Raw genomic sequence first — 14,572 nt, forward strand, 5'->3', positions numbered from 1 at the left:
AAGTAGGTTGTGAAGAGTTGGCAATCGTGCGACGTTGAGCTTGGAAGGGTGTGCCCGGTTGTTCTGTCAGGGCGTCTACTTGGTAGTCGAGCAAGCAAAGTGACTTGTTCGGACAAGGACAGGATGGGTAGCGCAATTGGTGGTGGGAGAGTCTGGAGAGGAGAGGACGGACGGACGGTGGGAGGCGAAGCAGAGATGACTGGGAGTTGGATCGGAAGGATGGAGGCCCTTCGATGGATTTTCTCGAAGCAGTGGAGTCGAGGCCAGGGGTCAACCCTTGCGTGGACCACGATGCGGTGAAAGCCGGGCCCCAGTGGTGCAGTGGATAGTCAAGAGTCAACAGACTGGCGCGATGCGTGAGTGGTGCGAGAAGTACGCAAAAGGGCAAAAGGGGGGCTCGAGGGTCGAGGATCGAGGGTCGAGGTGGAAGCCCCTGGGGTGCGTCAGGCTGTTTCAGAAGCGGCGGAGGCGCGTGGTTGCGAACAGGGGAGACTGGACGGCAAAGTGTGGATGAATGGCAGAAGGTGAGGCCTTTGGCTATTGGCATTCGTGGATTGTTAACTTGTTCGGGGATATAGGGGGTTTGTGACGGGTCCAGGTGAGATCTGGTTGCGGTAAGAGGTATGTAGTCCGCGATGTTAAGACGAGGATGCGAGAGTTGATGATCGTTTGCGGGCGCAAAGACGCTGGAACGCTGGCACGGCAAGACCGGACAATTTCTTTCCAGCCCTGTAACTTGTGCTTGATTGAGCTGCCCACCCCCGTCCAGTTCCCGATTTCCGATGTCGATGATTGTGGGCGAGTCAATTTTCAAGGACACGAATGCCGAACTGGGATGTGCAGATGACGGAACAGAGAGGCCAGCCACGATGGTGTCGTCACGCATGAGGATACCAGCGACGTGGAGTGAAGGGGGCAGAAAGGGAAAAGTGGGGACATATGTACATTGCTACATTCACAGTAAATTGTATGGAGGAAGGTGCCAGTCAGTCACCACTTACCAGTCAGTACCCCGTACAGGGCAGGGAAAGAAGGGAGGCGGCTGTGAAAGAGAAACTGCAACTGCAACCTCAGGCAATTCCATGGAAAGAAAATGCGAGTACCTGAGCAAATGCAACTGCAGCTGCAACTCTTTCCTGTCTGTATGGCGTCTGCATATTCCTTCCAATGGAGAATAAAGTTATGGTAGTGTACCTATACTAAAGTAGAATGGAAAGTTGGGCAAATTACCTCCATTTCCCTAACCACAAACCAACGGGCCAACGCGCAAACCTTCCGTAGCCTGCATCTCAAAAATTGAAAATAAAAATGAAATAAAAAAAGATCTTTCCAAAGTTCCGCCGACTAAAAGTAAAGATCATCCAAGCTACCTTACCTCAGCCCAATGTACGGACCTATTACCGTCGAAAGGAGCCGGATCGATCAGACTACGCAGTATTATTACGGAGCAGAGAAAGGGTCGAGAACAGCAACATCCGTTATCCAGCACAGCACCACACCATCTTGCTTTTCCTCTGCCCGCGTGGCTTTGCTGGGATCATGGTGCTTGTCAGCATCACTCGACCCATCCACCCCATCTCTGCCCATTTTCTCTCCTTTTTGCATCGTCGTCACTCCACGCCTGTCCAATCAATGCAAACCAGTACGATAGGTGGGGGACAATTCGGGACCTTGCAGATAGGATGCACGCTGCATGTCGATGAGTTGGCTGAGCCGCTTTCTACATACTATATTCTGTCTTTATTTGTTATTGCCATGAATTCCACCCGCTCCCCGCCGGCCCGTTGGAGACATCACGCAGGTGACCTTTTGCTCCGACTCTCGAGCAATGGACGGCCCGGTCGCGAGGAACTCAGGAAAGGCCCCGAAGCCACGCCAAGACTTCCAAAGCTGGCGATCGCGATAAAGAAAACAAACACGGCAATTATGTCCCGTGTTGGGCCGTCTGTGAGTTGTCTGGTTGGCCCAAGTTTGGCTCACCGCAGACTACGTGCCAACCGTGATTGGGAAGACGCTTCGAAATTGACTTTCCTCCAGTGCTCTTGGGTTGGCGAGGACCTCGTATCACCTCGCAAATCATTATACAAGTCCTTCAGAAGATTGCCTCAACTTAGGACCGTTGGCTACCAGCTTCCGCTTCTTCGGGGTCCTCAAAACAGTCTCTTTCGCTTTCCTTTCTCCACCTTACTCGAGGCGCTTCAATTTGCAACTACGCCTGTGCTCGCATTTCTAACCCTCCTGCCTCAGACATTATGTCTCATTTCGGCTAGTACGAGTCGTTGCGCCCTACCAGGCCAGTGCGGGAGGACCCTGCATCGGAGATGGTGCTGCAACTGGCAATAATTTGTGGTAGAGAAGGAGATTGATGCCGTAGGGCAGCGACATTCCTTGCTCTGGTGCCTATTCGCGAGTGTCTCGCATCAAATGCGTCTTCAAATTCCAGACTCAATGTCTCACGCCCAACTTCTTCACCGCGGCTCCAAGACACCGACTCTATCCGTCGTCGGTCCAGCCGAACCGCAAACCCGCCGTCAAAGACTGAGCCCAGGCTTACTGCGTCAAAGAGACAATGGCAACCCACGGCGCGTCGCTGAGAAAGATACGCGGATAGTCCCAGCAGAAAACCTTGCCAGACTGGGCCACTCCATTGATTGTCTCACAGCTGCACAATGATTCTCAACAACTTCCCCATATGAGGGCAATGATACGCGTACATCTCCTTTGGCTCCTGAAGCAAACATGGACTGCCTGAGACGGCCAGAAAGTACTTCGCCGAGGAAGATGCCTTACTGACCCAGTAATAGATCACGACGCCATCATCCCACTGTGCGATGACATTGCTCACCCTTCATCATCCCGTTTGCCAAAACAGAAGGACCCCGAAACAGGGCACAGCAGTCTCACCATCAGCTCCAGAGATCTCTAACAATGACATGCGCTTATCGTCATATTTTGCCCAGTTTAATCGTCTGAAAGTCCCTGTTTGCCTTCGTTCCCTGGTCTGCTTAGATCTTTGGTCGAGACTTGGCCACGGCGTCGTGTGACCGCACTTGTCGGTGCTCCCCAGTCAATGCGGACGGAGGCTTGAGACGAGCGGACTCTTTTGTCCACTGCACATTATCGGCTTCTCAGTGACGGATCTCTCACTGTTCTCAGATCGGCCCACTGGCCGATTCATCTCGACTTGAGCGTACGGACTAGCCATTATCCATGGTCTTCGATGGTCATGGACGGTATTCTCTGTATACTTTGCTATTCTCCTAGAATGTTCGGCTCACAACACTTCTATTACCAACGACATGCTAACTGAAGTTGGCATGACCGTTGACTCATCCGCAGCTGGAGACGTTCAGTCTCAAGTAACAACTATGGGTCTTCATGCCACGCATTGCATGGCTTTCCAAATGCGCATGAAGAGGCCTTACGATGTGTTCAAACATGAGTTACCTTCTCCGCACCGGATACGCCGTTTCATGCCTAACGACAGACATCTTGTGGACACGATGTCGCGCGTGGTCGACCCAGAACCACGGCTCCCGATGCTGCTCGTGCGCTGCTGACTGATCATCCGGTTCTACCTCCAAGGGACCAAGACTCCATTCAACCACCTCGGAACACGACTCAGTGATGGCAGCTCACTCCGCAAGTCAAACTTTCTAGCGTACCATTCCCCCTTGGCAGTAGATCCTAGCGGAAATCTATTCAAAACAATCCCCGAAAGCGATTTTACTCGTCACAAGACTCGACAGGGGATATGTGCATTCCAGCGAGATGCATATTCGTTCTGGATATACCCGCGGGTTTCATACTTTTGTTTCACAGAATCCGCCTACGTTCAACGGTAAGAACATCCAGGACTTGTAGCCAAGGACGTTCCTTGTCTAGGTCTGGTCTCGTCCATCTCAGTTTGTTACCACATACCAACATTATTGGCAGTGTGGCATCGGGGCTGGGCGTTCTCACAGCAAGTTGTAGAATATTTATGTTGTCGATAAGTCCAGCGAGGCATCTTGCAGCCGGTTCGTTTACTCATAGTTTTTTCGTCGACTCACATACTCTAAACTTGGCTTCCGCGCCTCGACACACCGCCAGCTGCACGCTGCCGGCACTATGCCGCTGCCCATGCTACAGTCATTATCCGATCATAGTGACCTGACATCTGCATATACTCTGATTACAAGAAGGGAGAAAGCTCGAGGGATGAGCGTTGACCGTATCAGGCTCTTGAGGCGACTCGTAAAGTTCTGTCAAACACGTTGCCTCCTCCTCCGCCTCCTCCTCCTCCTCCTCGGCTCATGCAGTATGCATCCCACCGGGTCAAATGAAGATCGACCGAGGCACAGAAACGTATCATCCAAAAACGCCAGTGCGGTTCGACGGCGACCACACGATACACACAATACACACTACACAATAGGCATCGAAGTACTTCATCTACCCATACGTCGTGGCTACCAGGATCTCTGCATCCACAAGCGCATCGAGCTTTCCAAGTATAACTCAAACATAGGGCGTCAGCCACCAAATCCTTCTTCCTCGCCCTTCTCTTCCTCCCTTCCCCGGGCCCGTCCCTAGCTGCTGTTTTGCTAACTCCTTTTGCAGTAGCCGGGAGCCCCGTCAGATTGTAGCCAAAAACGATCTTCAACGCCCGCGGCCGGACATATGCAACCCATCGCGGTGGTACATTTCCCATCGCATGCCTCTTTAGTTTGGGTGTTTCTCCTGCGATCCTCGTCGTCCGTGCTGGAAACGATCTCATTTCCAGAGTTTCCAGAAAACCCATCGCAAGAGCTTCGAGAAGCTCTTTCTATGAACGCCACATGCATAGAATGCATAGAAGGCAGCTCATAGCTTTCCCTTCCCCCGCAAACACTAGAGAAATCGACAATGGTTCCCATCCTCCTCCTCCTCCTCCACCTCGTGGACCATAATATTTCCCCAATACCGCTCGGCAAGAACTCCCGCTCACGTTTAAAGTGGTGAAATCCTTTCGCGGGAAGCTGACTCGGGCAATCCCGTCGTCTCATCTGAGAGCCTCTTGCATCTTTTCCTCTCATTCGCTAACTGAAAAGCTAGGCAAAACCCTCAGGAGAGCAAAACCAGCGAGCGATTGGGTTATCAAACCGTACGGAAAAACGGCAAGAGCCAAATTCCGAGTGGCCTGTTTCTCCACGTGGCCAAAGTGGCTTCACGTGGCAACGAAATGGGGAAGAGAATGGCCATCAACAGACGAACCTCACGCCATGGCCCGTCCGCCCTCCTTCCCTCCTTCCCCCTTCCATCCTGATAACTCAAAAACATTGCGCCAGGGGGAGAGAAAAGGTTCAGTAATCGTACTGGATTATGTGGCCTTGCGGCTCCCACATAGTAGTCTTTCCTACTTCCCTACTGCGCAAGAGCGTCCAACGTACTGGACCTTCACTGTTTCGTCAGCTTCTGAGACGGCCCCACCGCGCGCCGGAACCGAGTGTCCCCGGGATTTCTGGGGTCCCGTTCTCCACTTCTCGCCGCTTCCGTGGGTCACGCCGCCGGGCCTCCTCTCACGGCCTCTCTGACCAGATGCCCCGACAAAGAACCGCACGGCAAGCGTTCGTCCCTCGCGTTTCTGTGTTGATTTATTCCCCAGAGATGCGACTCATCGCCGGCTTTGGTGGCCTGACCGATTTAATCCTCTCAGGGCCCTCCCCTTTTCCCACGCTTCCATGACAAGTAGACCCACGTCGGATCTGCGCAGCTTGACGACCCCCTAATCGCATCCCCCTTTCCGTCCATCTTCTCCTCTTCACCGCCCGACCAATCTCCAAAGCCTCCAACTTCTCGGCACTCTGGCCTCCCGCAACTTCATCTTCCAGATGAGCAAGTGTTGACGTCGGAACTTCCGAGGCACTCATTCGGAATCCGTCCCATGTTTCCACCGGGTAAGCTGACATCTCCAACCATTGTCTCGCCCGTCATTCGCCATTCGTTTGCCCATTTGGCCGTGATGAAAGCCAAGGTTTCTTTTCCGTGTGCCGCGCGGCTGTAAACTGATTGTCGTGGATATCTCGTAGTGGTCCTTTGGGTGAATGAAGCCAAACATGTCCTTCATCCTTTCCTGTTGCCAGTAATGCATAATTAGGTACTTCGAAATGGCAGCTCCACTGTGGCAATCTCGCTGTCGTCGATGGACCTCGTCTGTTGCTGCTAAAGAGAGCCACTTGCCTACTAAGATCGTGTGAAGCAGCGGAAGTTTCCAGGAGCAGATTCTAGTTAGCATAATCAAGACATGCATATTACTCACTTGCCAAGGCAATCGGCACTTGAACAGAGGATGAACGAGCATTGAGCGCGAGCTATAGTACAGGCAACAAGTAGGTATAGGAGGAAAGGAAGGCTTCAGGCAGGCGGCCACGCAAGGAAGAAAAAACACATCTTCATCACTTCCAGCCACGCCCATGCACACATGTCTTCGTTCTGTAGGTGACTTTTGTCGCACCCTTTTTCCCCGTTGGGCTTCAACCCAAACCCTCCCCCGTGTCATCCAACAAAACACAAACCTCCCGGGAAAACTAGGGTTCGACCACTGTTGCCGTACGACACCAACTCGCCTCCCCTTTGTATACGAAATGACAACTCGCCGCCAAAAACAAACCGACCTCCTGGTCGACGGCCCTGTTTCTTCCCGCCTTCCTACGAGGCAATCCGTTTTTGTCTCTACTATACTCTGGCTTCGCGTCGCCTCGGACGGCATGGCGGGGCGACATGCGGCGCTTTCGTCTACCGGACCGACGCCCACGGGTGGAATCGAGGAAATAAGGAAATGCGGGTTCGAAACGATGCGGCGCGTGTTTTTGTTTTCGACGGACAACTAAGCGACGAGAGGATTATCGGACGACGGGAAAAACTCTTTTCGATGGTATAGAAAACTCCTTGCTGCGAATTGCAGCACTTTCCCCTCCCGAGCCGCGAGAGTTTAGTCGGTGTCGGAATCATGTGCTTTGCTTGTCTATGCGTTTGTAGGGTTGGATTTCGTTGGGGTATCAAAATGCCTCGATTCCGTTCCCTCCTTGGCGGTCCTGTCGTATCCGGGTCCAGTAGCAGACGTTGCAGGAGATGTGAAGCAGACATGACTCGGGAAAGGCCACATGTGGAAAACCCACCCATGTGTTACAAACCGCCTAATCTAACAACCAGGTGCTAGAATGAGGCCCAAAAAAAAAAGATAACTATGGTGCAAAAGAATCGTTTTGACGATGAGGATGATTGGTGGTGGCTGGCGTGACAAGAGAGAAAAGGGGACCCTGTTTAGTTCCTACAGCCGCCCATGCCGGCGAGAGGGCGGCTCCAGCTGGAGTGGTAGACGATGAGAAAAGTGAGCTTTGGTATGAGCAGGTATGTCGTGACTTCGTCCTGTGTGTGCCAGTACTCGCGGATTAGAAAAGGGCAGCACCAGGGTTTCGAAAATTAAGTTGGCCAAATAACCACTCGACAGAAGATTAAAATGGTTTCGCGCGTACTGGAACCAGTATATCCAGACAGGACTTCGTCGTTATCGGGGTCGGGGTGGTGGTTTAGTATGCCCAGATTTTCAGCTGTTACCATCAGTCAGTATGGGGAATCCCAGGAATCAAGGGTGGAAGGATTTGCGTACAAGTGAATCCCATGATCCTGTGCACAAGCTGATGCCGTCGTTGCTAACGCCCAAGCAGCTAACTCTGTTCTCGTGGCCGACGAGAGAGCCGACCTTTTCTCCGCGAGTCACATCCCAGACCTGAATGAATGGTTAGTAATCAGCTCACCTCCCATGATGCTCTCGGGATTTCCAACATACCTTGCATTCAAAGTCATCGTAGCCAGCGAACAATAAGCGTCCAGAGACCGAGGTCGCTACGGAGGTGATGCCGCAGAGAATGGATTCCGACTGAATAAGAGCAGGTTAGCAATCGGGGGTCCAGTGATTTTCCCCAAAGTTCGCGCCAGCCCACTTACGCCGTAAAGGTTTAATTCGCGGTCAGCACGAATGTCGAAGAGGCGGCAAGTAGCGTCATCGGAACCGGTGACGAAGGAGTGGCCGTCGGGGAAGAATTGAATGGCGTTGATGTCGGACTCGTGGCCGGCAAATGTCTGAACGGCTTTTCCGGCACGGATATCCCACAGCTTGGCGAAAGCGTCGCAGGCACCCGAGATGAATGTGTTGGAGTTGGTAGGGTTGAGACTGATGCTCATCACATCGCCCAAGTGGTCGGCAAACTCAATGACCTTTTGGCCCGTCTCGATATCCCACTTCATACATGTCATATCACCTGAAGAGGTCAGGATGCTGCGGTCGTTGATGAAGCGACAGCATGACAGATAGCCGGCATGGCCAGATAACTCCCTCGCGACGCGGGTGGGACCCTCTCTCTGCTGGTTCAGGTTGTAAATGGAGCAAATGTTGTCGAGACCACCGCAAGCGACGTAATTACCGCTGGGGGCGTAGGCACAGGTCATGACCCAGGATGATCTGAGGGGAATGGCGTGGACCTTGTTCGTCGTGTAGGCATCCCAAATGATGAGCTTTCCATCCTGCGAGGCGGAGACAAGATGTCTTCTATCGGTAGACCAATGCATGGCGTAAATCTTGGCCAAATGACCCTTGAGCGTGCGCTTAGCCTTCATCAGCTGGTTCTTTGGGATCGGCTCGTGGGCCTGCTGGGCGACGGTGCGGACTGTTGATGGAACATGTGTGGTTAGCGTGACGGCGAGCGATCGATCGGGGCATTCAATTGAGAGAGAGGCGATGGCAGTCGACGATGAATTGAGGATGGAAAAACTCACGAGTAGTATCGGCGAGCTCATCCTTCTTCCGCTTGATCCTGTCCTTGAGTGTCTCAGCCTCGCGTCGCGCCTGCTGGATGCGCGCCTGCATCGCCTCGGGCGACACATCGTTTTGGCCTTGAGAGTTCATCGTCGTGGACTGTCGTTTCGGCCTCGATCAATGGAGTGACGGAGCGAAAGAAGCGGCTACTGATGGGAAGAGGCGGCAGCTATAGAAACGGCGATGATGGGGGTGGTGGTGGTGGTGGTGGTGGTGGTGGAAGCGGGCGAGGAGGTCGGATCGGGAGGAGGTGGTCGTCGGTCGTTGGATGAGGGTTGAGGGTTGGAATTGAAATTGAGCGGGAGTCGGTGGAGAGGGAGGAAAGAGAGGTGTGGTGGTTGTCCAGTTCCAGATGGAAGGGGAATGCAAGCTCCAGGGGTTGCTTTGCGCGGACCAGTAAAACAGCAGGGTGGAAAGGAAATGATGGTCGGCCTGGGGGTGGTTGAATTATGAAGAGGAAGCGCAGGTACCTGCCTTGACTGCGATTCGTCGGTTTGTTTAGCGGTACCTGCTGGGGGGCCACTGCCAACTGGGGGAAGGTCTTATGCAGAAAACCCAGTAGTCGGGTGGACAGGGCAGGGCAGGAGCAAGGAGCGAGGTAGGAGCCGGAGCAGGAGTAGCAGGAGCAGCCAGAGCAAGAGCAGGAACAGGCAGGAACAGGAACAGGAACAGGAGAGAGAGATGGGCGGGTGCGGGAGAGGAAGAGGCAAGGTATGGAGCACAATGCCACAAAATGCTAAGTGGATTGGGATGGGTGGCTGACAGTGGACGGAGGAAGAGATGGGAGAAAAAAAAGAGGAGAGGACTAGACGGGGAACAGGACGAGAAGGGACTGGTGACTGGACGGAGGGGGCACTTGGGGGTGAGCGAGCCTGGGAGAGAGAGGGGGCAAACACTGAGGTGAGGTGAAGGGGAACGAGAGGAGGACCAAGGGCCGGGGCCGTCGCCGTGTACCTACTGCGGAAGGTAAGGTACCTTGGACTCTGGAGCGAGGTGAAGTGGGTCCTCTTCTTTTGCCTCTCTCTTTTTTTTTCCCCTTCCTTCTCCCGATGCTCTCTCCAGACTTTAGGTGTTTGTTTCTCTCTCTCTCACACACACACACTCTCTCTGTTTTGTCTAGCCTGCTTGTCGATTCCCCTATCCGTACAGAGTACCCACGCACCTACGCTACGGATACGGCTCCCGCAATTGTTGCTGATGGTCCGTCCGTACGAATACCGCTGCACGTCTTCTCTGCTGCGCTGCGCTGCTGCCGCCGCGGAACCTAGGGCCTGAACCTGGACCAAGCTGGGATTCGGGGCTTGAGATGGCCAGGGGTATTTCGTATGTGCAGGTCACTAGGGACAATGAAAAGTGGTCGCCGTCCGTCTAGTGGGGGCCTTGGACAGTGAATCAATCGGTCGACCCTCAAGCTTGAAGCAGTGGAGGTACAAAGCAAAGAGGGAGGGTACCAACTACCTTACCAAATGCTATGCTGGCCGTCTGGGAGGCCTATTGCGTACTAGTTGGAAGTACCGGAAGCTAAGCCCTTGCGTCAAAGGTCAGATGAAGTTGCCGCAGACTGCATATCCGCAGAGTAGATGGAAATCATGTGTGCAACTACTAATTACTACTCCGTACTCCGTACCGATTTCAAAGACAAGAGCAGCCATATAAGAAGGAGAGGAAAAGAAGAGACTTGGTCAAAGGACAAAAAGGGTAGGCACTTCAGCCAATGATGGCTGATGAGCATTCACACACTGCGCTCGGCCACGAAAAAAAAAAAAGAAAAGAAAAAAAAAACGCCGACGGTAATTACTTCCCGGGCAGAAAAGCGTACAAACTGAGGGCGCGACGGGAGCATGACGGGAGGGAGCAAATGTCAAAATGTCCAGAGCAGAGACAGAGCCGCCCAAGACAGCGACAGCGGCACCTTAATGATGCCCAAGAGAAGCTGGGGATGTGGACTGAGATTTCCAATCAAAATTGAGACTGTACGTATGCACTGAGACGGACAAGAACCCGCCCACGGCAGATGACAGCAAGGGCCCGGACCTTTGTCCCGAGTACGTGACAAGAACATGGCCAAGGTACGATACGAAGCCTGGGGGAAACAACACAAAAGGGGGCGGGAGGGCCGCTAGATGACTTACGCAGTACCACTATTCTTGGTTAAGAGGGTGAAGAGTATCCAAACTCCGAAAGATATGAGAATTTGGGCCAGTCTCGCCGGTCTCGAGAACTTGTCTTTGTCCTTTATTCCTTTCTCGCCTTCTTGGGTCGGGATTGTCGAGCTTATCGCACACTGCAGAGAGACTGGAAAACGAGTCACTGGGCAGACTGGGCCGAATTGGGCTGGACTAGACTGGTATGGCGGCGGCGGTGGTATTGCATCGAGCTTTGAAAGAAGAGGAAAGTGAGCCGAATCGGACTTTTATCGGCCGGGTGAGTCTCATGGTCCGTCACAATGGCAGAAGGCAGAGAAGAACAGACAAGCAAGCAGGCAGGTAACCAGGGTTCCCCGTAACGCAAGGCAGTGTGGTAGGCCCGACTGGAGCACGAATAGAGTGAAAGTGACAGCCGCAGGCAGTTAGATCAGGTCGTTTACGGTACACAGTAGCCGTAGAAGACCAAGGTGCTCCGTACTCTGAACTTGAAAAGGTTGTGAGCCAAGGTGGCTGAGGTGCTAAGTACTGAAAGGCGTTATTCTGACAACCAAGTCGAGTTAGGCCGGAGAAGCGCGCGGCTGATGAGCTGGCAGAGAGAACACAGAGAATAAAAGTAAGGTATCCGGGAAATGGTCGGAAAACAGTTTACTGAGTGGAATCGGCTGGTGAGCAGGTACTCGGTCGATACTAGTGAGTTCGCCGCAGGCCACCAAGAGCACCTCTGTTATGTATCCGTATGTGTGTGTATCAGGTACCGGGAATGCAGCGATGAAGGGCGTAACGGCAAGACAGGATGGATCGGTGGGGACGGCTCGCGGGTAGAGAAGAAGTCCAGACCCAGTGTTGATCCGTGTGGTGTCCGTAAGAGGCAGTCTCAGGTCTGGGAGAGGTGCGGGAAACTGGGAATGCCAGCGGGCGATTGGATGGGGACGTGGCAGTGGTTCGTCTTCTCCGTGTTTCTCTGGTGCGAGTGTCTCTCGGTGAGTTCAACAAGCCCCTCTGCCCCTGCTCTGCGCCCAGAAGGACAACCTAAGAGAGTCGAGACACGGGGGAGTCGTTGATCGGATGCGTCGAAGTCAGGTCCAGTGACTCTCTGATGCACCAATCACAATGTCGCTAGTCGGGCTGATCCGATGTGTCGAAGGTGGCGCGATGAGAACAATGTCCAGGTGCAGGTGTAGGCGCAATCGAGTATCCATACATGGATGGCTGGCAGGTAACTGACCGCAGACAGTAAATTGCTGTGAGAGGCCCGAGAATTAATAGTTGATGGTTGACGATTGATGGTTCATGGTTGTTGATGCATCCAACAGAGGTGGGGCACGAACTCGTGTTATTTTATTTCTTCCCCCTTGGGGCCCTGGACAGGTGGGACGTACTCCGTACCTACCTTACCTTGCTACCTACCTTAGGTTCTCCGTCCACTACGGATAGGTACGTAGACTCGGATCCCGCAGACGAATGGAAGTGGCCCAAGGACAAGTGGATTCTGGAACCAGACGTGCGTGCAGATGTGGGTTGGGGGAAGGAAGGGCCCAAGGGGAGACAAGCACGACAAGCGGAAGGCAAGAAATACCCTGGTGCAGGTGCCAACCGGGCAGGCCCTTTCCTCCAAAGTCCACCTCACCCTGAGCTCTTGCCGTCGATTTTGAAATCATACACCAATGCAGCAGGCATACTTCGTGGTATGCCAACGGTGCCTTCCCTCCATGTCCGCCAATCTGATCGGGTACCTAGCGCAGGTACCTATGACAGACTTCCTCCATTTGGGATAAATCGATTCTTGACTCTACAACTCCAGAGTCTAAGAGTTTGACAAGACTGACGGTTAAGGATTTTACCCTCCTCGATATACTCTCTTCCGGGTTTGCCAATCGTGCCCGCTCAGGACCGAATCCGAACAGCAGCGTTGGTAAAATAGTTTAATGACTTAGACTCCCGTCGTCCGTCTCATCCCGTCTCGTCCTGTGGTCCATAACCACCCCATTTAGCCGTGCATCCCGGACCGCCACTCGACTACCGTGTAAAGGAGGGGTTTGGGAAGCAAAAAATGGCTTGGCTTTGAGATATGCGCAACAACATTTGTCCAGTCGCAGTGGCAGTGTCATCTCTATCTATGGGGGGCATTCTTCTATCCATGTAGGAGAAGGAGCATGATGGGTGCTGCACCCGGTGGGAAGGCAGAAATATGAATATGCCGTGTCCATTGTCCGAGAAAAACGTCTTGTCCGCCTTTCCACTGCCGGCCCCATTCAATGCGGATGCGCGATGCGATCGATACCATACCTACCTTACTTACTGGTCAAGCCTCATATGGTATGCTGGCCTGTTGCTTGACATGCCCTGGTATTTGTATGTGCTGCCGCCTGCGGCCTGGGTGCATGGGCGACCCAAGACTAAGACACCCAGATCCCGATCGAGCAAGCAGAAGAAGCAGGGTTCAGTGCGGTAGCTTAAGGCATCTAGAGTTGTCGATTTGGGGTCCCTACCTGAACTCATGACACCTGCGTCACGGAACCCGTCAACCTTTTCGCCATCATCATCTACTTAATATGTTATGATAATCTGAAGGGACGGATCACGGATCTTATGTTGTTGTGCTTTCTTGGCATCCCGACCCCCCCCACACCGAATGGTCAGACTGGTACGAAATGTGAGAGTAGACCGTCACTTTCCGCCTCACTTTTCACTTTCCGACCCTTCTTGAGCAAATAGTCATGCCTGGAAGACTGAAGTAAAGTATTACCTCACGTATTAGACTTGGATGCCGCAAAAGACCAAACAAAGGTGCAGATAACATGATGGGACGTTTCCTTTCCGCCTTGAACGGCGCACGGGCACCTCGGTCAAGATTTTGACTTTCACAATTTTCCCTATCGCGCCATTCATTCCGTTGCCTCGTCTTTTGATGCAACATCATACCTCTGGTGGGTATCCGTACCGCCTTACCATTGTCATTATTGTCTGAGAAGACTTATGCGACCGTAAAGATGCAGACGGTTGGTTTCTCCCCAAAAGCATCTCTCCTAACGAAAGTATCTAGACTAACATTTCCATGTTCAAACAAAAGTAACAAAAGGCAGCAATTGCCTCCTAGGCAAAAGATTGGCTGCCGGAGTCAGGAAAAGGCGTATCGGCAGCTGCCATCTGAGTGACATTGGAAAGAAGAAAAGCACAGTGCACCTTCATTTACTCATTTAACCCCTGTCGGAACTGTTTCCAGATGGGAAACTGCGGCAGACTGGGGTTGTCATTGGTCAGGAATGTCACGGTACGTACCGCTCCTCCCGCACCAGAAAGTGGAGAAGGTGCCGCCGCACCGGCTGCGCACCCTCCTTCCCAAGGCTTCTCCTCCTCCAACCTTTCTTGGCGACATGCAACCACGACGCTTGATGCCTGGATGCTCGACGCCTTTGGTCTCCTTCTATTTCTCTTGTGCCCTACGCAGTCAACCTTGCACCTAAGCGGCAAAGCAAAACGGTATTTGCCCACGTCACCCTCAAATCATTTATTTCGCAGGGCAACCGCAGCTTACACAGAGGCTGTGATTACCCACGCCATCTCGATTACGCGCAAGGGGAGGTCAATC

At 53.0% G+C, this 14,572-nt stretch overlaps 1 protein-coding gene across 1 annotated transcript; it reads right to left on the reverse strand.

Annotated features, from left to right (window-relative positions):
• Nucleotides 1–7,606: 7,606 nt before the first annotated feature.
• On the reverse strand, nt 7,607–8,926 carry STE4 (G protein subunit beta; the record flags this gene model as incomplete). The annotated part of the gene is made up of 4 exons (XM_053193858.2): nt 7,607–7,750; nt 7,811–7,900; nt 7,969–8,687; nt 8,797–8,926. The coding sequence occupies 4 exons, from the start codon at nt 8,924–8,926 to the stop codon at nt 7,607–7,609; spliced, it is 1,083 nt and encodes a 360-aa protein (XP_053048803.2).
• Nucleotides 8,927–14,572: the final 5,646 nt, after the last annotated feature.

Source organism: Colletotrichum fioriniae, assembly GCF_027942845.1.
Source record: "Colletotrichum fioriniae strain IMI 355084 chromosome Unknown scaffold_10, whole genome shotgun sequence".
Lineage (NCBI taxonomy): Eukaryota > Fungi > Ascomycota > Sordariomycetes > Glomerellales > Glomerellaceae > Colletotrichum > Colletotrichum fioriniae.